We start from the raw sequence: 25452 nt of genomic DNA on the forward strand, positions 1-25452 counted from the left end.
TTTTGTTTATAAGTAATCGGATGCGCCACTGTAAAGTCCTGTTCTTTGAGTTTCAAAAATTTCATAAGGAACGTTGTTCAAGTTCCTTTGGATTTTCTTAATGAATAAATTTACCGAAAGCTGTTTATGAACTTCATTAGGCTTGTGGTAACTTTCGTACAGTACTTCCTCCATGTCAAAATTGTTATTCGTTCATTCGACTTGTAAGCTTCGAGGATAATGAATAATCCTGGAGAGTAGCAAGCATCTGTAATTTATTATTTGAATATATATAAGTTTATTGTTGTATTATCGAAGAAAAGTTTCAGAGCGATACAGTGTGTTAGCTGAAGAAGAAAGTGATGGTAACATGAACAGTAGAACACTGAATATTTATATATTAATCGAAGTTAGGAGTTTCTTCGAAAATAGATTCATGCCTGACACTAATTTTCGATGAATTTTAATGGCCGCTTAGTCATTTATACGCAGTTTGATAGTAGCTGTAAAGAATGAATTAAGACCTAATGGAAAGTATGACATTTTTTCTATATATATATGTCACAGGGCACAGACGAAAAGAACAGACGAACCATAGCATGCCAGCCATTTGCAGCAGCCGCGCCATTTCGTTCCTGCGTCGATTTCCAAATAAACGGCATCCAAGAAGTCGAAAGCGCTTGAGAAGGACACAGCTTGACACTAGTGACCGATGAGCACGGGGGATGGCGGCACGGTGTTGGGCCCCACGGGCGGGGCCCAGCCCACGGCCGCGACCCCCTCTACCATCCAGGAGGAGAGCCAGGCGCCGAGTCAGGTCCAGACCCAGGGGGGTCAGCCAGCCGGCGGGCAACAATCTGGCCCAACCGCTGGAGGTACCGGAGGGACGTCCTCGGCTGCAGCGAAAGCTGCTGCCCCAAAGCGTCCAGCACGACGTGGTGGTAAACCACCACCGGACAGACCCATACGGGCCCTTTTTTGTCTCCCGTTAAAAAATCCGTTAAGAAAAATGTGCATTGACGTCGTCGAGTGGAAGTATCCTTTTCTCGTTTTATCAACCGTTAATGTGTTAACAGCCAATACTCTTTTTTTCCTAATAATTATTTTATTGATTTTGTAATCATTATTTTTCTTAACGATCATCTTTAACCGTACGACACAGACCCTTCGAATGGCTCATTCTCATGACGATATTCGCCAATTGCGTGGCTCTGGCCGTTTACACACCCTATCCAAACAGTGACTCCAATCAGACGAACGCCTATCTGGTAAGTAATAAGAAGTCGATTGTCTGGAGCCATAACGGCGGTTAGCTTTGGCTTGTTTTCTCAAAGCACATATCGACACGAGGTTATATTTTCACGCTCTCAGTCACCGAACGACCGGACTTACAGTTGGGACTGACGGATTCACCGGCTTCGATAGTTTGATATTGATTTTCAGTTAGAGGGGTTGGTGGACCGAAACTTACTAGAGCCGAAAGTTCAATAATTGTTCAATCTTCGTGGCAGCGACGTGCATCGCACCGCATCCTGTCGAGCGCTTGACGCACTCACGATCTACGCTCCACCGATCACGCTCGATCGTACCACTTCCATTTTCTCAGCCCTCACTTGCCCTATATATCCTACCACCCTGTATTATCCTTCATTCTATACTCTGTATATATGTATGTATACACTCTACAGTTTTATATGCTTCACTTACATTTCGTTTCCATGACGCCTCCACGTGTTATGGCTCGTGGCAACTGAGAAAATATAATGTCTATTTTATCGTTTAATATTCTTCCCCGAGAGCTTATGACTATTTTCGTGTTGCCATAATACTAATGTCGGCCAGAAAAAATGTGGCGTTCACCAACATCATTGCTTTTACAAATTCATCGACTTCGGTTCTCTCATTTTCTCGAGTACTGCCGACTCGCGTAGTCCAAGCGTTCGTTGGTGCTTCCAAATAGTGCGGGAAATTTGAATGCTGCAAAGATTCTCAGCACGATATTGCTTTACTCGGTAAACATATTTAGCAATGTCAATAATTTTTTTATTTTGATTTTGTTATTTCACCAAAGTATTATTGACTTTATTATACGTTTAAAGTCTTGTACATTCTGGATCGGTTGAATTTTCTATATTACTATTTACGTTAGTCGTACGTATCTTGCTCCTCTATAAATATCTTAATGCATTACCCCCTATCTTTAATCAAATAATCCATACGGCACTTGAGATGTGACTTCTTTATTTGGCAATCTCTGTCTGACGACTTCATAATTTTTGTACAAGGTTGATATTTACTGAGAAAGTAAATTTTCGAACGGATAGAAACGACAAATATTATCATACTATATGCTCCTGATATTTCATTACCTTATCCGAATCTTCGAGTTATGGAGTCTTAAAATATGCATGAATAGACATAAGACATTTTTCCCAGCATCTTGCTAAATAAACTCTGGTTTGACGATCGATGATATAGAAATAGTATATGACGCTCTCATTACTCTCATTGAGGTCGTGACCTAATTTTACGTATTATGTTAACGAAAAATATTTTATCAAATTATAAAGTTCTTTTTATTTTACGTCAGATAACTTTTATGAGACAGTCACGTTATTGTATTATCAGGTCGATTTTACCGTGTGTATTTTTCAAAGCCGCCATTATTTTCAAAGCCAAGATCGATTTAAGCTGTCGGATGAATTTCAAAATGGCATCCGTGATTGGTACATTTACATTTTAACTGGAGATTGAGAATACGGGAGTTTTAAATTTTCCAAAAGTCGTAATTCCCTTTAGGAATCTCAACACCTTTCATTCGGAAAATGATAATTTATCGATTTGATTAATTATATAATTCTACTTTCACTCGTTAAAACGAACTGATTCTCTTTCATCTTATCTGAGAGGTAAAAGTAAAGCAAGCCTAATACAATATTATATTCAGGATATAATAAAAAATTTGTTTTTAATAGTACATTTTCAAATTCAGTTTAAACGGAAGTAACAAAAAACGGGATACTCTCTTCACTATTCAACGTCCAGCTCTTCTTCTCTTGATCTTAAACTGATCCTGATCCTGACCCTCATTTTCTCGTCCTCCGATCCTCAGACTTTTATCATTCTTACAGCTCGGTCATAAAATGACAAAATCCCATGAAACGATTTTCTTGATGCTTTTCAAGCTCTTAGATCGTCCCGAATGACTCGAGTTTTTGCGTGAAAATTTCTAAAAGTCAATTTGCTCCATGAGGCTCTTTTGGATAACTGAGTTTGACAAAAGTTAGGCTGTTCAACTGTTCGTACGATATTTCCGCTCAATATGTTATTTGGGTTAGCTCGTCTTGCTCATTGACTCAATAAATCTTCCCCGTGGGAATACCTACAGATTTAACCCTTCGAGTTTACTAACACTCCATTTTGTTTTTCTTCACAGGAAAAGATCGAATACATCTTTTTGGTAATTTTCACTGTGGAGTGCGTCATGAAGATCATCGCCTATGGATTCGTGGCGCATCCTGGTGCTTATCTTAGAAACGGATGGAATTTACTTGATTTTACGATAGTCGTCATAGGGTAAGTATTTACTCAAAAAAAGAACGGGTTCTTGACTCTATTATTTATAAACTTTTCAATAATCATTTTGATTCTGCACAGAAGCATTATAAGCAAGTAAATTAAACAATTTATTAAGTAATCCAAGTTATAAATCGGATTTCATCGTATTCTTATGCATCGTTAATGCGTCTTACTGAATACTCAACGATTCGTAATGGAAAACATTCGTTAGATACTCGAGGGTCTTCTGGGTTAATCGATTTGGAATTCTTATTACACTTGTATAACCGTTATGTCTATATATATCCTTTCAAATACGTAGTTTCGTTTTAACGTGTACGCAGGATTGCACAGATTTATTAGAGATTTATTAGATTTATTAGAATATATGGTCCTTCTTTTTTGTTTTTCTTCCTACGGCAATTTCTATGCGAATTCATTGTACCGTATTTCATGAAAAAATTGTCTACCCGTCCACTTGACGTATGTCTGTATTTATTCTTCGTTTTTCCACCGTCCTTAACACTAAACATATCGACAATTTTTTATAAACGTATTTTTGGCTTTAAAAGGGTCAAACGACCCGTCGATGGTACGATCAGTGTTAAGTCGATCCTCTTGTTCGGGTTTTCATCTGAAAAGTAAACATCGTGTAACCTGTACGCTTTCATTTACAGAATGATCAGCACAATTTTAATGTGGCTTATGAAAGAGGGATTTGATGTAAAGGCTTTACGAGCTTTTCGAGTGCTTCGGCCTCTTAGGCTCGTATCCGGTGTTCCCAGTAAGTACTTTATTATTATTTATTTTGTATAAAATTCTTGTGGGATATCAGTATCTGTCTAAAGCACTGGCAAGTGATTTGAACTTAAAAAAAAAGGAAAACTTGGTCTCTCGCCATCCTAGAATTTAATTGACACCATTATTTTAGGTCTTCAAGTGGTGTTGAATTCGATTCTACGGGCGATGGTACCTTTACTTCACATTGCTCTGCTCGTACTTTTCGTCATCATCATCTATGCCATAATCGGACTTGAACTCTTTTCTGGAGAATTGCACAAAACCTGCTGGAACAATGTAACCGGTAAGATATTGCTATTTGATAATTAAATATCTTTGTCACTAAAGTCTCTTGCTGACGATATTTCGTATAACCCCGAAACACACTTGCCACATTATAGTTTTAGACATGATTCAGCTTTGAAACGTCTTATTATTCTTAGCACCAGCGTAGTGGACCGTGTGTCCCGTAAACAGCTGATTCATACCGGACACGCGGATTCCTTTTGCAAGTCCTTATGTGCGAATCATTTGAAGGGAATTTGAATTGTACAACTTCATGGTAAATACGTGTTTGTTACAGGCGATATGATGGACGATCCGCATCCCTGTGGTCCAGAGGGATTTCAATGTAACACCCTTGGTAATGAATTTATTTGTAGTGACAAATATTGGGAAGGTCCAAACTACGGTATAACAAATTTCGACAATTTTGGGCTCGCCATGCTTACTGTGTTTCAATGTGTCACTCTGGAGGGTTGGACCGACGTATTGTACGATGTAAGATAGAAACTTAGTTACTCTAGGAATAATAGAGGGTATCCTTAAGAGAACAATCATAAAAGTTTTCTTACATCTACAGATTCAGGATGCAATGGGAAATAGCTGGCAATGGATTTACTTTATCTCGATGGTTATCCTTGGTGCTTTCTTCGTTATGAACCTAATTCTTGGTGTGTTATCCGGGTAAGTTATCTCGATGTTTTGAAATTAACGAAGCTGAAGATATTCTTTTTCAATGTTTCCCCGTCAACAATAATGTTTCATACTTCATTTATCATTGTGATTTCACTTATCAGAGAGTTCTCCAAGGAAAGAGAGAAAGCTAAGGCTAGGGGTGACTTTCATAAGCTAAGAGAGAAACAGCAGATTGAGGATGATCTTCGAGGATATTTGGATTGGATAACTCAAGCGGAAGATATCGAGCCTGATGCTGATGAGCCTCAGCTTCAAGATGGTAAACGTAAGTACATTATATGTAAAGTAGCTCTTGGAATGTTTGAAGAGTGAAAGTTAGTTGAAATACTTGGTAATTATCGGTAATTATTATTTTAGAAAAGCAACAGAACGAAATGGAGAGCACGGATCAATTGGAGGGCGACGAGGAAGGTGTACAGCAGGAATCCATTTGGAAAAGGAAACGCCGGGATTTGGAAAGGTAAATAATATCAGTTATATTTAATTTATATACTTTTTTATTTTTTTAGTTGTTATCGGCAAAGGAAGAAAGTATTGAAAAACAGCCAAACGTTACTGATTTGCTTTAATTTTTAATTTAGGGCAAATCGGCGTATGCGCAGAGCGTGCAGAAAAGCCGTGAAGTCTCAAGTTTTCTACTGGCTTATCATTATCTTAGTCTTTTTGAATACTGGGGTTCTGGCAACGGAACATTATAAGCAACCAGAATGGTTGGACCAATTTCAAGGTATTGATTTCTTTCTGAAAACCACCAATAACATTGATTAACGAGACATTAATTGAATGACTTGATATTACAGAGGTAACAAATGTCTTCTTTATCGCACTCTTTACGATGGAGATGATGCTGAAGATGTACAGTTTAGGTTTTCAGGTGAGTCATAATAATTTTTAATCTAAATGCAAGATTCTTTAATACGTTGAGTCATTTTTTTTTTATACAAACTTTATGTAAAACTCGATATATTCATACTGCAACATCAATCAAAGATATCTCCATTCTTATTTAAACTGAATGAATTCTAAAGATATTTATTTTATTGGAGTCCAGGGTACCATTCTCTTTCTCATCTTGTGGAAAAGTTACAGATCAGTTTAAATCTGTGAGGGACAGATATTCAAAAATAGAAAAAGTCGATAAGAGGCATTCGCGAAATGGTAGACTATAAAAACTGATTCAGGTTGGAAAGATAAAATGTTAAGGCTATTCATAGAAAGTAAACCCATTGGTTGACATTTTCAGTGAATTAAACGAGAGTTCTTTAGAGTCTCCAGAAATATTCGGGTCTTTAGGCTTTGACATTTGAGCCATTTCCACTGTTCCTAAGGAGTTCAGTGAATGCATCATTTGTCCCTTGGTCAAGTTCAGTGGCTCGTAATAATGAGCCTAACGTCTTTTTTTAGGGCTACTTTGTGTCACTGTTCAACCGTTTCGATTGTTTTGTTGTCATCGGATCGATCACCGAAATGATCCTGACGAATACGGACGTGATGCCGCCGCTCGGGGTTTCCGTGCTCCGTTGCGTCCGATTGCTCAGAGTCTTCAAGGTTACCAAGTAAGTTTCTCCTTCATCTTTGTAAGTATAATCAATATTTTAAATATATAAATATTTATGCATATGCATACTTATGTATACATTTCTCTGTTATTAGATATTGGAGATCATTATCAAATCTTGTGGCTTCACTCTTAAATTCCATCCAATCTATTGCCTCTTTGCTTCTTCTGCTTTTCCTCTTCATCGTCATCTTTGCTTTACTGGGAATGCAGGTAGGTTTATGGATCTATAAGATTGATCGATCGGCAGGTCTCTGCTCTGATTTCGTTGGGTTCATTATTCATGATGCATTATCCTTGTAGGTATTTGGTGGCAAATTCAACTTCGATGAGTTTCAAGATAAATATAGGAGCAACTTTGACAGCTTCTGGCAAAGTTTACTCACCGTGTTTCAAGTAAGCCTTAAGATCTTTGCTGGCCATCAGCTCGAGTGATCTAAGCTGATTAATTAATCGTGTTACTAGTACCTAAATATATTTTAGTACCTAATAAAATATGTAGTATCCAAATATGTACAAAGTATGAATCAAGGTAATATTGATTGAATATAGATATTAACGGGTGAAGATTGGAACGCCGTAATGTACGTGGGAATTCGTGCCTACGGTGGAGTTTCCAGTCTAGGAGTTCTTGCCTGTGTTTACTTCATCATTCTCTTCATTTGTGGTAATTGTATCCTTTTGATAAACTTTTGAGAATATTTGACTATGGCGATTTACCGTAAAAGACACTTGGTACTATTTTTGTTATCAACAATAATTGCGATATGCTCCTTAATCGATATAATAGACATCCTACTAAACGTCTTCTTGGCTATCGCCGTCGACAACTTGGCCGATGCTGAATCTTTGACTGCTATTGAAAAAGAGGCCGAAGAAGAGGCAAGACTTCAGAATTTTAATTAGGCTTTAATAAAATAGCAAAAGGTAGAATAAAAAGATGAAAGTATTCCACTTTTTTAGGCCGAGAAGAATAAATCGCACAGTGGTTCACCAGCTCGCGATGAAGTGAGTGGTGAGGGTTTAGACGATGGAGGCGAAGGAACTGGTGGCGAAGACGAAGAAGGTGGCACTGACCTGGAGCAGGATCCTAATGAGACAATGGAAGATTACGAGGCTGCTCTGGATACGGAAACGTAAGTGCAATAAAAAAAGGGAATAGGTTAGGTTCGCTTTTTTCATGGAATCTGTTCTTTAGGTCTGAGAAAGGTGAAGATGCCAACAGCCACACTAAAGTAAGACTGAACCTGGAGTCCGACGATGAGGATCTCGAGGCAGAAGAAGAGGAAGATGAGCACACAGAGATACACGGTACACCTCGAATACATTTTTTAAATACAATTTTAAAAATCAAATTCTTATTTTGTGCTATCTGTATGAAAAAAAAAATTTGACCTTCACATATATTAGAGGATGGCTTGGGTGAGGAAGTGTCTGCAAGACCAAGAAGAATGTCGGAATTTAATATGGCTACGAAGAAGCAACCGATTCCTGCTGGATCTTCTTTTTTTATTTTCTCTCAAACGAACAGGTATGAAAGTAGTGTTTCTCTATCTTTAAATTTGTATCAATTAAAACACAGCTGATATATTAATTTAATAATTTAAACCAGACATTGTAATAATTATCATTCAATTATTTGACTTTCAGATTTCGTGTTTTCTGTCATTGGCTGTGCAACCACAGTTACTTTAGTAATATCATTCTCGCATGCATCATGATCTCCTCGGCTATGCTTGCTGCTGAAGATCCATTAGATGCTTCTTCATACAGAAATCAGGTAAGAACAAAGACATTACTACTATAAGGAATAAAGACATTATGTTCTACTGATTTTTAAATTCCTTCAGATCCTCAACTACTTCGATTACTTTTTCACAACCGTATTCACCGTCGAAATCTGTCTAAAAATGATCTCCTATGGTTGTATCATTCACGACGGAGCATTTTTACGTTCAGCCTTCAATGTACTGGATTTATTAGTCGTTTGCGTGTCCCTGGTCTCCATGTTTTTCAGGTAAAATCAATTTCTCTAAAAAACAGAAATAGTGATCGATTAAAACGAATATACGTTACTCGCTTAACAAGGCTGTGCCTTAAAGAAATTCTATTAAAATCATTTAACATTTTCAGTTCCGGTGCCATTTCCGTGGTAAAGATCCTTCGAGTTCTTCGAGTACTGAGACCACTTCGTGCTATCAATCGTGCCAAGGGTTTAAAGGTATTATGCACCACGTTACTCTATCACACAATTTTACCCATAACCGCGTCCATTCTGCGACCCCACAAGCCCTGTCGAGTCATATAGGTTTGAAAGTATTTTCACTATTTTAATAGAGACTTAGAAGCCATATACAGCAATCTATCCCAACCGGCTTTACTGCCGTAGTTCTCTTCCAGAAAATATCATGTGAAAGCGAACTGAAGTAATGGCCAATAATAATTCATAAAATCTAATGTTTTCCATACGAATCCTCTTATAAAAGTTAGTTCGCATTCCACGAAACGTTCAGTATGTGTCCCGGCAGTTATAAAAATATCGTTAAAACCCTCCCACCACGACCCCAACCCCAGTACCGGATATAGGAACTCTGCCAATAAAATCGACTCGTAAAGGTTCAGCAAGCTTAAGAAACTTATTATTCGAAAAATGACGATAATATAACAACGCCCAATTATCTATTGTTTGCCGAACCTTTGCGACCTGCAAAAGTAAAAAACAAGAGAAAGATACAAAAAGAAACAAACAGTTAAGGGGTGCAACTAAGCAGCTACGAGAGATGATATAAGAAGCTAGTGAGGAATTACAAAAAAAAAAAGAAAAGTTTAATAAGAGAGTACGAGTGGTTAAGAGAACCACGTGAATAATTTTGGAAATCCAGTAAAGAACAAATGTATAATTAATGTTGAAACCTAGCACGTAGTTCAGTGCGTCATCGTAGCGGTAAAGACTATCGGAAACATAGTCCTCGTCACCAGCCTCCTGCAGTTCGTGTTCGCTGTGATAGGCGTGCAGCTCTTCCAGGTAGGACGCCAAGCTGAGGGCCTGAATTCGTTCGACCTAGTCATTAGCTATTCTCTCCCACCTGGCGAATTCTTTCGTTGTTACCATTGAACGAGTATCCATTCATTCCTTCGTTCATTACAGCACCCTCTTCCTTCTCACCAACTTCCGGTATCATTGTACTGAGTCACTGCTGACATTCCTAAAAGCAATATCAACTCCATTCTTATCGACTCCGATCATCATTGTATCGTTCACGTCATGATCATCATTGCACCAGCATATACCTACCTACCTCGAAATACCTTGCTCGAGCTCGAGAGTCTTGACGACCTTTATTCGCTTTAATGTACACGGTGACTCCTCAATAATGGATAGAAAAATTGGAAGAATCGATTGTGTCAATTGGCTCGTTGCTAATAAAGGTCGCGAGGCTTGAGCACCAGGCGGCCGTTGTTTTTCCGACCGATGCACCTCTGGGTAGACCTGAAAGCTGTTTTGAGAGTAATTACGTTTCTTTGTCTCTGGCCTACAACCTTCGATCCGACACCTCTTCTCCGGAGCGTGCTCTCGTACATTTTCAGAGTGTTTCGCACTGCTTGTCGTTGACAGCAGCAGCTATGCCGCTTAAATTTTTCTGTACCCTGTAGTGTGACCCTGTCGGACACCATAGATAATTTTTAATCACCTTGTATATTATTTTAGCTTTCCACTTAGCTCCACTGTACTATAATCTTTTCTATTGCATATTCAACTTTTATTCTCGTTTACTCTACCTTATCACACTTTGCTCTACCCTTATTTCATTATGAACTTTTTATCTTGCTGGACTCTACCTCCCTTTTACTTCTTTTGGGGAAATGTTGAACAAGTGAAAAAGAACTAGTTCACGTATACGTACCCCTATTACTGGCACCTCATACACTGTTTTTACCTTAGCGTCACAATATTTTCTAAAGCACGTCGAGTACGCTCCTCTATTTTTTTTGTTTATAAATCTTATAAAACTTTCATCTCCATCATCCTCCAAAGTTCCTCCTTATAGCCGAGCCGTGTGTTCGACTGTCGAAGGTTTTAGAGTAAAGCCTACAAAAATGCATGCTTTGCCAAACTAGCTGTTGCGGTGGTGTGATGCTATTAACCCGTCAAAGGTTAAGTGTACGGTCAAACGAAGGAGTGAAACGAAATTCAAAAATAATCTTTTCGGTAGAAAGAAGGAGAGAATTCACAAGTGAGAGCACGAGTGCGAGAGTGATTGTACGTGGGTGAGCGAACGAGAGTGAGAAAGTGCGCAGTGAATGAGACAACTGAGAATATCGGAGAGAGAAAGCGAGGCATCACAAAGAAAATATAAACACGTGGAAAGGATCCGTGAGACATAAGCTGGACCATAATTGCTGCAAAATAAGCATACGGCAACGTCCTATCTCTCCACTCGTTCTCGTTGTCACAATAGGAGCGAGGAATAACAGTGAAATGCTCGACTAACCTCAAAACCTAAAACTGGTCGATCCGAGATGTCACTTTCAGTCATTGCGAGTCGACCAGCTCCTAACCAATTCAGTGTCAAGCCGTAACACATCTAACCATCTGATATCAACATTTTTTAATCATTCACTTTTAAAACATCGAACGTATAATACGTACCAGAAAAAACCGTTAATCATTCGTCAAGCTACGTATGCAGTAGACGCGCGTAGAATAGACGCCTCGTAAGCGCCGATCTCAATTATCATACTTTTATTCACCAATCAATATTAATGTCAATCGAACGAACGATTATTGATATCGGCGACTACGCAGGCATATATATATTTTACCATATGGATTTACTCGTCTTTAGCGCTTAGGAGATTAGCTCACGTCTGTAACACTCTAGACGGTGTTTTAGCTTGGGCCAATTAACCGTACGTTGAGAAGTCCATTTAGTCGGACGTGGTATCTCCTCGCAATTAGTTTCTATGTGTATCGATCGTTCTATTAACTTCGTGGTAGCAAGAAACACGTCGAAATAGTATAGCGGACGAGTCTCCGTTAGATTTAGTCTGATATAAAAGTCCGCACAGGATGATTTTAATTCATTTTTTTTATTACACGCCGAATGACCAACGCATTATTTAATTAAGATTATATGTATACGAAACTGTCATAGGCCCCTTTTCTTCAACGCGGTTCAATGCGTAAACTCCGTTTATCTTCGAAATACAAATGCGTGATTGACAGTTAAACCGAGTTTATGCATTGAACCGCGTCGAAGAAAACGGACGTTAATGTCGTAGCTTATTGTTATACCAAATATCTATATAATGTGCATACATATTTATATACACTCACAACGTATCACCTGATGTCACTTTACACTCCAAGGAGAGCCAATCTCCGCGGAATCTATTGCGAGCTTCTATATCAAAGGAAGAATAAAAGAAGAGAGTATACACGCGAGTGAGTTCGAGTACCCAGTGAGTTTGACAGAATTTTAACGTCACCGCCTAAGTTACCTTGACACATTTCATATTGTGTATACATTGTCTTTATGGCAGGTGATGTATGTACAAGAGAAAACGATATACATATATATATATAGTCAACAGTGTACGAGCTTATCGGGGCGAGAGTAACTTTCTCTTTCTCGGTTTAATCGGATTTACATCCTCCCCAACCCCCTTCTTCGTGTATCGTATACTAAACTATTAATAGAGTTAACTTCCACCTGAGCATTGTTTCGCGATAAACGGGCCACCGCGTATGTTAAACTTCCCAGGGGTTGCTCCGCCCTCGAGACTCCCTTCAAGATGACACAGTTAAGTTAAGGGAGGTCGACATATTTTCGAAAGATTCTCGCGATATTTACGAGTGCATTGGCGATGAGAAAGCACGAGCCGTGACCAGGACGAATCCGACGGAAGGGATTGGCTTTTTACTTAATTTGGAGGAAGAAAAAAATTAAATCCAAAGAAAATGGAGAATTCGATATGCAGCGTAGATCAGGATCTTCGAGTTGAAGGGACGAATTAATTTTTAATTAATTAAATTGATATAGTCGATTTACTTAATGTGTTAGGTAATGATATTGAGAATAATCGTAATCGTGTCCCCCCCTGACCCTTGAGTGCCCCCCCTGCCCCGCCCAATCACCCATTGCCCAATTACCAATCGAAGTCAAAAGAAATGAGCACCCTATTAATGCTACTCTGTTTTTTTCTCTCTCTTACCGTACCCGTGTTTCCCGCTGTGCTCGCTCGCCCTGCCTACCTGCCCTGACCTGAACTACGTAAAGTACGTAGTGAAATGTGTGATTGTCGCCATTAAAACGATCGGCAACATTATGTTGGTCACCTATCTCCTACAGTTCATGTTCGCTGTTATCGGGGTACAGCTGTTTAAGGTAAAAGACAAAAACTAAAGCCCGAAATCATGTTAAACGCATTTGTACCTGTAATACTATACCCTCATAATCGACCACGTGACCCACCTATAGATATATGTATGACGTAAATCAAAGTCTTCTCAAAATTGACAGACATTGCGCAATGATGATTAGTAGTCTGTGACTGTTCAATTCTTTTTCTTTATATTACTTCGTCTTTTTTTTTCATTTATGTCTTTTTTTCTTTTTTTTTTTTTTTAAGGAAACTTACATACTTTGGAAAGACTTTGACGAGCTTCTTATTCATGGCACTGTTGTCGCTACTAGTCACCACCTCTGAACCACTCCTGTAACCTGCATCCAGCCTTTATAATCTCTGATCTTCGACCTCTCAGACCAAGCACGATGTGACCTTCTAGTATTATCTACCTTGTGCTTCGAAATTCATGAAGTAATTGTACAAAGGAGATGCGAGAGATAAGAATGTTAAATCTTCGTATCTCTTATCCACTGGACCTTCTACTTATTAGAGTTTTCGCTCGTAGAACGACGTTAACGAGCATGCACTCTTTAATATTTGCTGTATATGTGAAAACAGGATGCTTTGCTAGTTGCTAGGTGCATGTTCCATATAGCTGTTAATACCGTACTCGTTTGTGTAAATTTGTAAGAAAAGAAAAAAAAAGAAAGCTATAGATTTGTCATTGCGTAGGAAATTTCGGTTCGAGCTTTAATTTGTTATCGTTATACCAGCTCGTGCCAAGGCAATGCATGGGGGTATATTGATATTTCATCAGCGGCTATGATCAAATACAAAGATCACAATCGAGAATGATAAATCATGCGATCACGTTGGCAGTTACTCAGAATCGGTTAAGTCGTTCGAAATCATCGAGTTTTTTCATGAAAGTAGCAAATATGTGTACATACACGTAGTGCGGGAAAAATAGCGAATTCGCGTGAGAGAACCCATAACGCCAAAATACGACGTCGCCGTTATCATTGTCAACGCCGCTTTGGGTTACTAGTGGGGACATCCATGTTTTTAGTTTTATTATTACTTTTTTTTTTCTCGCTAGCTTTGTCTTGCTTCACCTTACCTTAACTTGCTCTATTCACAACGAGGAATTCACGAGCGTCGAGCACGCAATGATGAATCGCGTTAAATGTATTATTAGATTTTTTTTTAAATTCCTCTGCAAAATCTTTCACCCTGATTTATCATTGACGTATACAGGGTGATACCGAATTACGGATCGGCTTCTTTGTCGTTCGATTCAATAATTCAATTAAACGAGCATGCATATATATATGATGATGATGATGATATATGTATGTACAAGTTTAGGGTGGAGAAATTTGCGATTTTATTCGCTAAACGGACGTACTTTCGAATTTATTATCAAACTTGTATTGATGCGCCTATGCTTTGTAATTTGCCAGCAATTATGGAGCATAGATCGTCGATCGTCGTCGTTGTTAATTAATAATAATAATAATAATAATCTTAATGCGATCGATCGAACGATCCTTGTCAGTACGCCGTGGGGGCTTGAAAGAAAATTTGTATTAAAAAAGTACAGTGAAATTTCTAATTTATTCATTGATTACAGAAAATTGTATTTTAATGCCACAAAGATGAAGGCAGTTTTTATATTTTAAATATAGAAGAATTAGGCAATTGCATTATTGGTCATTGTTATTAATTAATGAAATTTTCAATATTAAATGATTTAAGTAAATGTTGATTTGATACTTTAAATTTTATAAAATTTTCGTGTCTCCGTCGGTGAGTGCCGAGAATCGATCTATCGTGGACTGTATCGACATTGATTGAAAAAAAAAAAGAAGAAGAAAAACACAAAGGAACCTTCTCTTGGTACTTTTATATGGATTTCACGTTTCTTGGCAGATACAATGATTGACAAATGTCAATATGTTAGTTAATCGAAAGATTAATTACGGGTAACGCAGCATCTTGTCTTGTACCGTATTTGTATGCACGTCGGAAGGAATGTTTTTATTTTTGAATTTCGTTGAAATTATCTTTTCTTTGTCTCTACATCCGCTATTAATTAAGCCTTACAAGTATATCGATTAACACTTAATATTGACGCAAACCGAAGAAAAGAAAAGTTTTTTAAAAATCAAAGCACCATCGACTAATCGTCTTTCTGTATTTCACAGGGGAAATTTTTCAGATGTAACGATGGTTCCAAGATGACAGAAGCTCAGTGCCGGTAAGATAGTTCATAACACTTGGTCAAATCTGTTTCAAGATCAGGATGATAATATGTGATCAATGATTTCTTTCAGTGGCACTTTTCTGACATTCGAGGAAGGCAGTATCTCCAAGCCAGTATTGAAGGAAAGAGAATGGATACTGAATCGTTTCCATTTTGATAACGTCGCCAAAGCGATGCTCACCCTCTTCACAGTCTCCACATTTGAGGGTTGGCCTGGGTGAGTATACACACAAAAGAGATATCGGCAAAGAGGGCCTGTATATTTTGTGTCTGAAATAAATTTTATGCCACTTCAATCTCATACAAAATTTTTATACTGGCATAAGGCTGGCCCTTTTTACTAGTATCTTAGTGGTATACATACATTTTCACTTTTTATGTATTTTCATCACGACATCATTTAATCTATTTTATCTTCTAGTTTGCTCTATGTCTCGATCGACTCGAATGCCGAGGATTATGGTCCAATTCACAATTATCGACCGATTGTCGCCGCCTATTATATCATCTACATCATTATCATTGCCTTCTTCATGGTTAACATATTCGTCGGTTTCGTTATTGTCACCTTTCAAAATGAAGGAGAACAGGAGTATAAGAATTGCGAGTTGGACAAGAATCAGGTGAGTAAAAAGCGTATTATTGACGTATTCATTTAGTTGACCAAGATTAAATGAGAGTGGAGACGCTCTTGAAAAGATTAATGATAATTATACTGTTGCAGAGAAACTGCATAGAATTTGCATTGAAGGCCAAACCTGTACGTCGTTATATACCAAAGCATAGAATCCAGTACAAGGTCTGGTGGTTCGTCACTTCCCAGCCGTTTGAATACACGATCTTTACTTTGATCATGATAAACACTGTTACGCTCGCAATGACTTTTTATCAGCAGCCCAAATTTTATTCAGACGCATTAGACGTTCTTAATATGATATTTACTGCGGTGTTCGCACTCGAATTTGTCTTTAAATTGGCTGCCTTTAGATTCAAAGTGAGTATCCCTTTGTTAATCATTTCATCGATTATGCAATTAGGGTATCTTTCAGTTATTGTAATTGATGTCATTTTCATTTTAGAATTACTTTGGTGACGCTTGGAATGTTTTTGACTTCATTATCGTTCTGGGAAGTTTCATTGATATCGTATATTCGGAAGTCAATGTAAGTATATTAAACATTGGTTCTCCGTACGAGAGTTTCTTTCGATGATTGATAACGTTCCATTGACTTTTCAGCCTGGCTCGAATATCATCTCCATAAATTTTTTCCGTCTATTTCGCGTGATGCGATTAGTTAAGCTGCTCAGCAGAGGCGAAGGTATCAGAACGTTACTTTGGACGTTCATCAAATCCTTCCAAGCTCTGCCATACGTAGCTTTGTTGATAGTGATGCTATTTTTCATCTACGCCGTGATAGGCATGCAAGTAAATACTAGCATTCGGCAACTCCTGCAGCAAATGGCTGAGTCTTCTCGATTTCAAATTTTAATATTTAATTCAGGTCTTTGGAAAAATTGCTCTTGGTAATGATACGGCAATCCATCGAAACAACAACTTCCAGACATTCCCGCAAGCTGTTCTTGTACTCTTCAGATCGGCCACAGGTATCGTTTTGTTTTTATTAATATATTATTTGTATTGCTATAATTGTTTAGCTTTTGTGTATGTTTTATATTGACCTCATAATATTTATATACATGATTTACAGGGGAGGCTTGGCAGGACATTATGCTAGATTGTTCAGCACGTCGTAATGAAGTTCCCTGCGACCCTAGAAGCGACGATAGGAACAGTGAAGCAGGATGTGGATCCGACATAGCTTTTCCATACTTTATATCTTTTTATGTACTCTGCTCGTTTCTCGTAAGTTAAAAATAACAAGGTTTTTTTTTTTAATTTAACGCGTAAGAATATGCCAGTGACTTTGTGGTTTCGGTAGATCATCAATCTCTTCGTCGCTGTCATCATGGACAACTTTGACTACCTCACTAGAGATTGGTCCATTTTAGGACCGCATCATTTGGACGAATTTATTCGCCTTTGGTCCGAGTACGATCCAGATGCCAAAGGTCGCATTAAGCATCTGGATGTAGTGACACTTTTAAGAAAAATATCGCCACCACTTGGATTTGGCAAATTATGTCCCCATAGAGTGGCCTGCAAAGTCAGTTTCGTTTATTTAATAGCTTCCTCTTTTCAAACTTTCAAAATAGAAATTTCGTTATCTCTTTTCTTGATTTCCCACAGAGACTGGTTTCTATGAACATGCCGTTGAACAGTGACGGCACTGTACTTTTCAATGCCACACTTTTTGCCGTGGTAAGGACTTCACTCAGGATTAAAACAGAAGGCAATATCGATGACGCCAATGCTGAACTACGTGCTGTAATAAAGAAAATTTGGAAACGGACTAGTCCAAAATTACTCGACCAAGTTGTGCCACCACCAGGAGGTTTGTATTAAGAAAAAATTATTTCTAAAGAAGAAAAAAAAAATTATCTCTAGAATAAATTATTTCCCTTGATCACAATTTTGATAAAAATTTCATAATTCTAAAATACTGGTTTTTAAATATTTTAGTCGACGACGAAGTCACCGTTGGCAAATTCTATGCCACCTTCCTGATTCAGGATTACTTCAGACGGTTCAAGAAGCGCAAAGAACAGGAAATGAAGGAAGGCGATAAAGAATGTCACAATACAGTAACACTACAGGTGATCCTTTTAGCTCCTGTACCTAAGCTTGATCCAAAGATTGTGTTAATAAATACATTTACTTGTTAGGCTGGATTGAGAACACTGCACGAAGCTGGTCCGGAATTAAAGCGAGCTATATCAGGAAATCTGGAGGAACTTTTGGATGATAATCCTGAACCCATGCATAGGGTAACATATCTGTACAAGATTTCATCTGAGCAAAGTACGTAGAATATATAGATATAAATTATATATTGACTTTCAGAGAAATCATTCACTCTTCGGTAGCGTATGGTCCAGTATGCGTAAAGGTCATCACAGCTTCCACAGGGCAAGATCTCTCAAGGTTAATTCAACCACTTCCAAGGTACACAAAGAATTAATTACATATAACTAACTGTAATTAATTTCTTTCTATTCTCTTTCAGGCTTCACCTACGAATTCCATAGACTTCCTGCCGTATGCCTCATTGCAAAGAGGCGTCGGCGTTGATGCAGGGAATCAAATTACAGCCAGGTCGCACCAAGTCGTGCCTAACATGACAGGGTACGTAACTATAAAAAAAAAATCGGTTTGCGAAAAAAGTACAAAAATGAATAAAAATTTTTGTTTTAGCGGCTTAAGCGACAGCGCCATGAATCAAATGGGCATGGACACGAGACTCGCTGGCGACGAGGAAAATATACCACTCCGTCCTCTAGCTGTTTTTGGAAATTCTGCCCCGCAAACGAATTATCAAAATGCATACAAAGTCATAGAGTAAGTTGACGCAGTCGAGAGAACTCCATAAGAGTTTCTAAGAACAGTGTAACGATGTTTAGGGTCTATTTTGTCTCGAGATGTTTAGTGCATGCTAAAGGTGCATCGAGGTTATCGTTATCGTCTTATCACTCGTCCCATTTAACGTGAAAACACGCGAAAACAATTGTCATCGACTTTGACATTGAATAACACGACGTTGTCTTGCACTTTGACGAGTCCTAACAAAGATTTTGCATCAAACTGATTTGATCATCAGTAGGATATAATAATTGTCTAAAGTGCCAGACAATGATCCCTGAAAAAAAAAGAAGTATATCATCCTGCCTTTTCATCCTATTCCCAAAGCGTCGTAGCTTCGAGCAATTTTTCTATTGGCAGCATAATTATTTGGCATTATTAATCATTACTTCATTTGATTTATCATCGTTCTACATTTCTGTTGACTGTCGTACGTTTCAGTGGACCGGGTAGCGGTAACTATCTCCACCCGAGTAGCGAATATGGTAAGATCAGTTAGGGCCTCGTACTTAGTTACTTGCCATCGGCCAACCTTTATCCTCCGTTGCTTGGCTGCGTGTCTGCTTGTATGGTTTCCTCCTGTTCACTCAATGTTCCAATCATATATTCCACTCGAAAGATTATGGCACTAGCTTAGAGATCTCTTAAACGCATCCCCAGCACTCAGCTTTCATTAGCATGACCAGCACGTTACACGTTGCTCGACTAGACCTTTAGAACGTAACTCACGAAGAGTCGAACGCTTATCTGTTCTCAAAGAAGAACGTTACCTGGTTAACACATGTGCTTAATTGATTCAAAGAATACTTAAGAAATTCTATCAAGTCCATATCCATAGCGTTCGACTCTAACGGGGAAGAAAATCGTCCGACTAACGAACTAAGGGCTTTACGCGCGCGCGCTCCCTTGCCTGTGTTGCGGGACGAGCAGTCTTCAGGACGGAATCGAGCGGCAGTTGACACCCCCAACTCCACCTCCCCGCCGGAATCCACCCCCATCTGGCACAGGAACCACGAGCACGAGCACAACCATGACCTCGAATTCAACGACGACTTCGACCACGATCACGACCGCAACCGCGACAACCAACACCTCAACCAGCGCAACGAGTCCCAGCTCCGTTCATTCGTCAAACGGGATACCTCGCTACTATTCCTACGCAGCAACAGGATGCTGCGTCGATTGTGCCTCCTGGAGTAGTCACGGTAGGATAAGCCAGGACAGCGTTTTGCCGTTAGAGGGACGAGGACCGGTGGCCCCGTCTCCGGGAGAAGAGCCCCATGGAGATGAGGGACACTCGGTCGTGTCTGATTGGTCGGCAGGTAACGGTCGAGTCGCGGTTAAGCTGACGCGATCGGCCGTAGATCGGTGCGGCGAGGATTCGTCTCCCGGTAGCTCCAACGGTTCCATCAAACGAGTCTTCCACCGAGATAGAGGGACTTCCGATAGCGGAACCAGAGCAAACCGCTCCAGTGGGAGTATCCGTTCACGACGGTCCCAAAGACGGTCCCGTCGACGTAATGGCTCCACCAAAGCTACCAATCCTGCTCACGGCGACAACTTGTCTGCTGGTCGTACCGTTGCGGATGGCCTCAAGCTGGCGCAGACCCAGGCTATTGCCGTGGCCGGATATCTCGCTGACGTAGACTCCCGGCAATGGCGCGATTGCGACTCCTGTTTCTCCCACAGAGCTTCCTTTCACGGTCGAGGTGACTTCACAGTCCAGCTTACTTCTCAACGGGGGAGCGCATTTCATTCCACCTTTCTGTCTGACCCATTTCTACTTCACTTCTTCACTCTATACAGACACAATGTGACCACACAATTTCCTGTCTTCATTCTCACTCTCACTTTGTCTTCCACACATTCTTTCTCTCTCATTTTCACTTTCACTCACATTATTATAACTTTTACTTGTTACTTTTGTTGATGCTGAAGAAAGGCTCTCCCCCAGCTCATCCTTACACACCCATCCATTCTGGAGATGAGTGAACAGTCTCAAAAATGCTTATCTCCACGCGGACGCGTTATTTTTGCCTAATGAGCATGTGCCTGACCGTCGAAGCTTCAAAGCTAACACGTATTAACTAACTTACTAACACTTAACACCAAAGTATCGATATAATTACGGTACAGCAGCGTAGCGCTGTTATCGGCGATACAAAGAGATCTCTAATGAAACTTCTCTTCATTAGTTTCGTGGGCCGGCGAGAGTAACGGAAATGTCGGCGCTGAAAGGCTGTCCCACAGTCTACCCGGAAGTCCAGCGGATCGAAAACCCAACTTTGAGGTGATCGGAAGTGCCGAGAGTCTGGTCGGACGGGTGAGTCATGATTTCGTTTTTTTTACCTTGTATCCTCGTATTTAACTGTTACGCGTCCTAACCATGATCCGTTGATTATCCCCAGGTCCTCGTCGAACAAGGCCTGGGCAAGTACTGCGATCCGGACTTTGTTCGATACACGTCGCGAGAGATGCAGGAGGCCCTGGATATGACGCGAGAGGAAATGGATCGGGCAGCTCATCAGCTGCTTCTTCAGGAACGTCGAGGTCAACCGTTGACTTATCAACTGCAACAAAGCATGGACCAACAATGGAATCCGAATTACCAGCAGCAAAATCAGCAACAGCTGCCTTACCCCATTCAGGATCAGCAGATTCATCAGCAGCAACATCATCTTCAACAGCAGTTTCCGCACCAACAAAATCGACAGCAGAGACAACAGCCACCATCTTAGCAGCAACAAGCGTTTCCGATGCGTATCTCATCTACGTAGCCAATCGTTACCGGGACGAACGCTGTAACGTTCCCGGTTTTTTTCGGAATTTCTTTTGGTTAGTCTCTGCAAAGAGATCCGAAAGGACTTGGCAGTCTTATTCGAATTACCAATCCACTGTATCCCATCGGACTGCCATCCGAAGTGATGTTCACGTTGTTGTCCACGACGCGTTACATGAAGTAACGAATTTCAAGTTTTCCAACGTCCGGGCGTTTCGGTGCGCACCGAAAAGACAGAAAAGAAGAGAATGTCTGAATGAATGAGTGAGTGGATAAGAGAAAGAGCAAGGGGAAGAGAGAGAGGGAGAGAAAGTACGCGCTGAGAGACAGACAAGAGTAAAAGAAAGAAAAGTGAGCAGACAAGGAAAAACGTGTTAAGCGTGGAATCTTGAAGAGTAGAGTCATTGAAGCTTTGAAATCGTGCTTTTAATGGAATTGAGTTAACTTTAGTAAGCGTTAGGTATAATCCGTTAAGTAGAATTTTATCGTGAGAGGAGATTGTCCCAAGGGACGTCGAATCGAAAAGACACAGGAGGGAACTGAGGGGCCACCCGGGAGGATGTATTCGCCTCTACCTCCAAAGAAAGAAACAAAAAAAAAAGGGGAAGAACGTCGAGAGTGACCATTTACTTTTTAGTCACTTGAGAATCAGGTGTGGCCAGGTGGGGCATTGCGTTAAGAAAGTGTAGATAATTATTATTCATACGGTGGATTATAAAAAGATAACAAGTGCCTAAGTAACTAATAACTTCTTTCGGACCAGAGAAGACTTTATCAATTAGTCGAATTATTATTGCGATTCATTACGAACGAGTATTACAATTAAAGATATACACACAACAATTGTACGCTCGTGCGACGTACGGAGAGATTAGTAAATGATACGCTATTGAGATTCGATGGAGTAAAACAAATGGCAGCCAGGAGACACGGTGCTCGAAATTTTCATTAGCGGGGTTCTAGCTGTGTTTTGAAAGAATCATTATGTAAACCAGGAACCGTTAATCGGTATGACCAAATAGGTCAAAGGGTAAGGATATGGCTGCAGCCCGGACAAGTAGTTGTTCTTCAACGAGGAAGATGAGAGACAGGTAGTGTGTGTGCAGAGCCAGAAAAACTCGTACGTCCGTAAATGTGCACGTGTCGAGAAGATTATCTGCGTCTAAAGAAGCAACGAGGGAGTGAGAGAGAGATATAGAAAGAAAGAAGAAGAAAACTGAAGCACGCAGAATTAAATATGCGAGCGCAGATAAACCACAGATCCAACACACGTACGCACTCCAAATACTTATTATATACTCGATTTTCGTATTCGTTTTTTCAACATTTTTCTTATGACAATGTATTCTATAGCAAGTCTTTTTATACTACTATAAAGAGAGTTTAAATAAACTTGTAGGGTTACACTTTAATAGCACTTGTCGTGACACGTAGATCGGACGAGAGAGTGTATGCTAGTAGGAGTGAAAGGGAGGGAGAGAGAGAGAGAGAGAGAGAGAGAGAAATCATCTTTTGTCATCAAGAAATCATCATATTATTCATCAATACGATAAAAGAAAATATGTAGTCAACAAATTCTAAAGAGACTCAAGACTATAGGATGAATTCGAGAAGATAAGATTTCATACGACGAAACAGAAGGATGTATAAGTACACTTTCGTGTACTCTATTATTGTGGTATTATAATTATGAGAATTAGGTAAGGATTACTTAAAATGTAAAATTGACGTTTTAGAAGTGGTACTGCTACTTCCGTTAGTCATTTCATCTCTTGTTACAACCGGATGCAGCTTCGGTCCATACGCTGCTCTGTGTTTTGTCGTGTATTTTTCGAATTCATCATGCTAACGAGGCTCTCACACATGCTACCACTGCTAATTTATTCATCGTGTCATCCATGGTGGTCGTGCACGATCGTTAATCATACCAGAGCACGCCTGAGGATTGATAATAGTGTCTCTGATAAAGAAAAAAAAGAAAAAGAGAATTTTCGAGTCGACGCATACTAGAAATTTGTCGTTGAATTTTTTCTTGCCAATTTCTTAAAAGTGGCGGCAATATTTGCAATTCGCGGGAGATTTGAAAAGCCGAGGATATTCGGTCATTTCGAAAATTCTTCCTTTTTACGCGTTTGAAGTTCGCGCTATAATAACTGGTGATGGCGTAATTTCGTAAATTAGAAAAAGGATTGTTCGTTTATCTATCTCTATTATCAATGTGATGACAATTTCCATACTCTTCGTAAATCGTAATACGTTTACAGTTGCGACATCCTTATAAATAAGAATGAAAAGCGTTCCATTAAAGATGCGAGATTATAATATTATTAGCCGATGGGAATTATTTTATTCGATTATAACGTATCCGGGTTTTTCTTGTCTACGCGCCATTGTGTTCTTCTTGTAAATGTGAGAAGAAGCGTCATTGAGTATGTTCTAAGGATTTGACGCGTTCGTAAAGATGAGTTTCGACGAGACTGGTTCTCTCCCGTGGACCATTTCTCTGCGAGCGATTATTATATAGCTCGTCGAGAAGCTGTTTGAAAATATCGAAATCGACGATTTCAAATGGAATTCGACGTTTGCGACAATTCCAAATCGTTCCTGCCATTATTATTATCATTTCACGTAAAAATGATAATACTCTAGCCCTCGAAGGAGCTGTGGAAACTAACAATATTTTCATAAGAACCCCCCATTGTTAATTCATCCATTACTGTTCTTCTATCATTTTCCGAATTCACTATTTTACTCACTCACATCGATACTATTGAGTGCACCGTATACCTTTATTTTCAGTCACGTAGCTCAATCATTTATTCACAGGAGAGCAAGGAAGTGGCACAAGCCTCCTTGAATGTTTCAGAAACTCAGAAGGAAGTTAGGCCAATTTTTATAATACCAATTTCGAGGTTAACACATAACCAATGTGGTGCAATAAAATGTCCATGGTGTAAACGGAAACATTGGCTAGTCAAAGTAAACGATAATTGAAGATTACCGATTGTTACCGGGTCTAACGAGAGTGGTTTTTCATGAGGATTATGCAGAATCACTAGGTACGCACAGCAAAGACATAGACGCACATTTACTTCGACCTCGTAAACTGCCGTTTTTACCATTTTCCTTTTTGATCTTAACTCCTTATATTTAATGAATCCGACTACGTTTAAGCGTGGTGACTTCTCTGTATACTAGACCGAGAGAAAATGTTTTTTTTAGGCCTTTTAAATCTAATATTACACGATTTTTATGAAAAATCATGATCGTATAGCGCACACCAGACACGATTAATAACATCGTTTTGCTTTAACATTGCAGTAACAGGGATGAATATAATTTTAAAAATAGGCAAAGGAACAATTGTGGGATGAAAGTTTAAAATGATGAGAAAATGAGGTGTGTGAGAGATAAAGATATTAATATGAAAGAACGTTTGAATGGCTGAGAAAAAAAAGTGAGGATGCATAAAGCATGAACAAATGGCATTTTGCCAAATAGAAAGAACTAACATGAAAATTGTTGTTGTTGATGTTGTTGTCGAAAATGTGTCAAATTAAACTATAAGAATTTCAAGTATCTACATGCCGATATTGTACATTCAGTAAATCCCATCCTGAAATATCCAATAACAATGGAAACCTTTATGTACACTTTATACTTACCCGTAACCATGCTTATATTTCTTGTATTTTACAATTATTTACAAGAACTGACATGGAACA

At 39.2% G+C, this 25452-nt stretch overlaps 2 protein-coding genes across 10 annotated transcripts; one reads left to right on the forward strand and one right to left on the reverse strand.

Annotated features, from left to right (window-relative positions):
• The first annotated feature begins 691 nt into the window (after positions 1–691).
• Positions 692–25310, forward strand: LOC107269896 (muscle calcium channel subunit alpha-1). Of its 3 annotated transcripts, none has more exons than XM_025087247.1 (41): positions 692–1014; positions 1142–1247; positions 3416–3555; positions 4215–4321; positions 4469–4621; positions 4901–5097; positions 5180–5283; positions 5397–5560; positions 5653–5755; positions 5877–6022; positions 6096–6169; positions 6700–6851; positions 6949–7066; positions 7157–7249; positions 7406–7526; positions 7644–7735; positions 7817–7989; positions 8052–8164; positions 8264–8384; positions 8504–8633; positions 8704–8870; positions 8987–9074; positions 9771–9878; positions 15412–15464; positions 15541–15687; positions 15892–16093; positions 16195–16464; positions 16550–16633; positions 16708–16896; positions 16973–17075; positions 17180–17334; positions 17411–17635; positions 17719–17923; positions 18052–18185; positions 18255–18356; positions 18433–18534; positions 18596–18714; positions 18784–18927; positions 19390–19433; positions 21144–21271; positions 21357–25310. In XM_025087247.1, exons 1-41 carry the CDS (start codon positions 692–694, stop codon positions 21684–21686), a joined length of 5829 nt encoding a protein of 1942 aa, XP_024943015.1. In that variant the 3' UTR covers positions 21687–25310. The 3 variants fall into 3 exon arrangements, with proteins under 3 accessions (XP_024943015.1, XP_024943013.1, XP_024943014.1); XM_025087245.1 differs by lacking the exon at positions 19390–19433 and adding an exon at positions 19879–20657; XM_025087246.1 differs by lacking the exons at positions 9771–9878; positions 19390–19433 and adding exons at positions 13135–13242; positions 19879–20657.
• Positions 8771–13114, reverse strand: LOC107269900. 7 transcript variants are annotated; one of them, XR_003060330.1, is made up of 6 exons: positions 11347–13114; positions 10434–10514; positions 10149–10350; positions 9963–10059; positions 9767–9899; positions 8771–8885 (listed from the first exon to the last, which is right to left on the reverse strand). XR_003060330.1 is itself a non-coding variant. In XM_025087249.1 (4 exons), exons 1-4 carry the CDS (start codon positions 11522–11524, stop codon positions 10032–10034), a joined length of 327 nt encoding a protein of 108 aa, XP_024943017.1. In that variant the 5' UTR covers positions 11525–13114; the 3' UTR covers positions 9928–10031. The 7 variants fall into 7 exon arrangements, 1 of the variants encoding a protein (XP_024943017.1); XR_003060327.1 differs by adding an exon at positions 10759–10943 and having other exon boundaries at positions 10149–10514; XR_003060328.1 differs by having other exon boundaries at positions 10408–10943.
• Positions 25311–25452: the final 142 nt, after the last annotated feature.

The sequence above is a fragment of the Cephus cinctus genome, unplaced genomic scaffold (assembly GCF_000341935.2).
Source record: "Cephus cinctus unplaced genomic scaffold, Ccin1 Ccin1_scaffold0690, whole genome shotgun sequence".
Lineage (NCBI taxonomy): Eukaryota > Metazoa > Arthropoda > Insecta > Hymenoptera > Cephidae > Cephus > Cephus cinctus.

What these genes read in the sequence shown, in the direction of transcription:
- LOC107269900 (XM_025087249.1), bottom strand. Translation starts at nt 11,524, where the DNA reads ATGATTAACGGTTTTTTCTG. An exon ending in GTGCGAAACACTCTGAAAAT is followed by an intron (nt 10,351 to 10,433) that starts GTACGAGAGCAC and finishes CTCTCAAAACAG; the next exon opens with CTTTCAGGTCTACCCAGAGG. An exon ending in CTCGAGCAAGGTATTTCGAG is followed by an intron (nt 10,060 to 10,152) that starts GTAGGTAGGTAT and finishes TATTGCTTTTAG; the next exon opens with GAATGTCAGCAGTGACTCAG.
- LOC107269896 (XM_025087245.1), top strand. Translation starts at nt 692, where the DNA reads ATGAGCACGGGGGATGGCGGCACGGTGTTGGGCCCCACGGGCGGGGCC. An exon ending in TTTACGATAGTCGTCATAGG is followed by an intron (nt 3,556 to 4,214) that starts GTAAGTATTTAC and finishes TTTCATTTACAG; the next exon opens with AATGATCAGCACAATTTTAA. An exon ending in CTGGTCTCCATGTTTTTCAG is followed by an intron (nt 8,871 to 8,986) that starts GTAAAATCAATT and finishes TAACATTTTCAG; the next exon opens with TTCCGGTGCCATTTCCGTGG.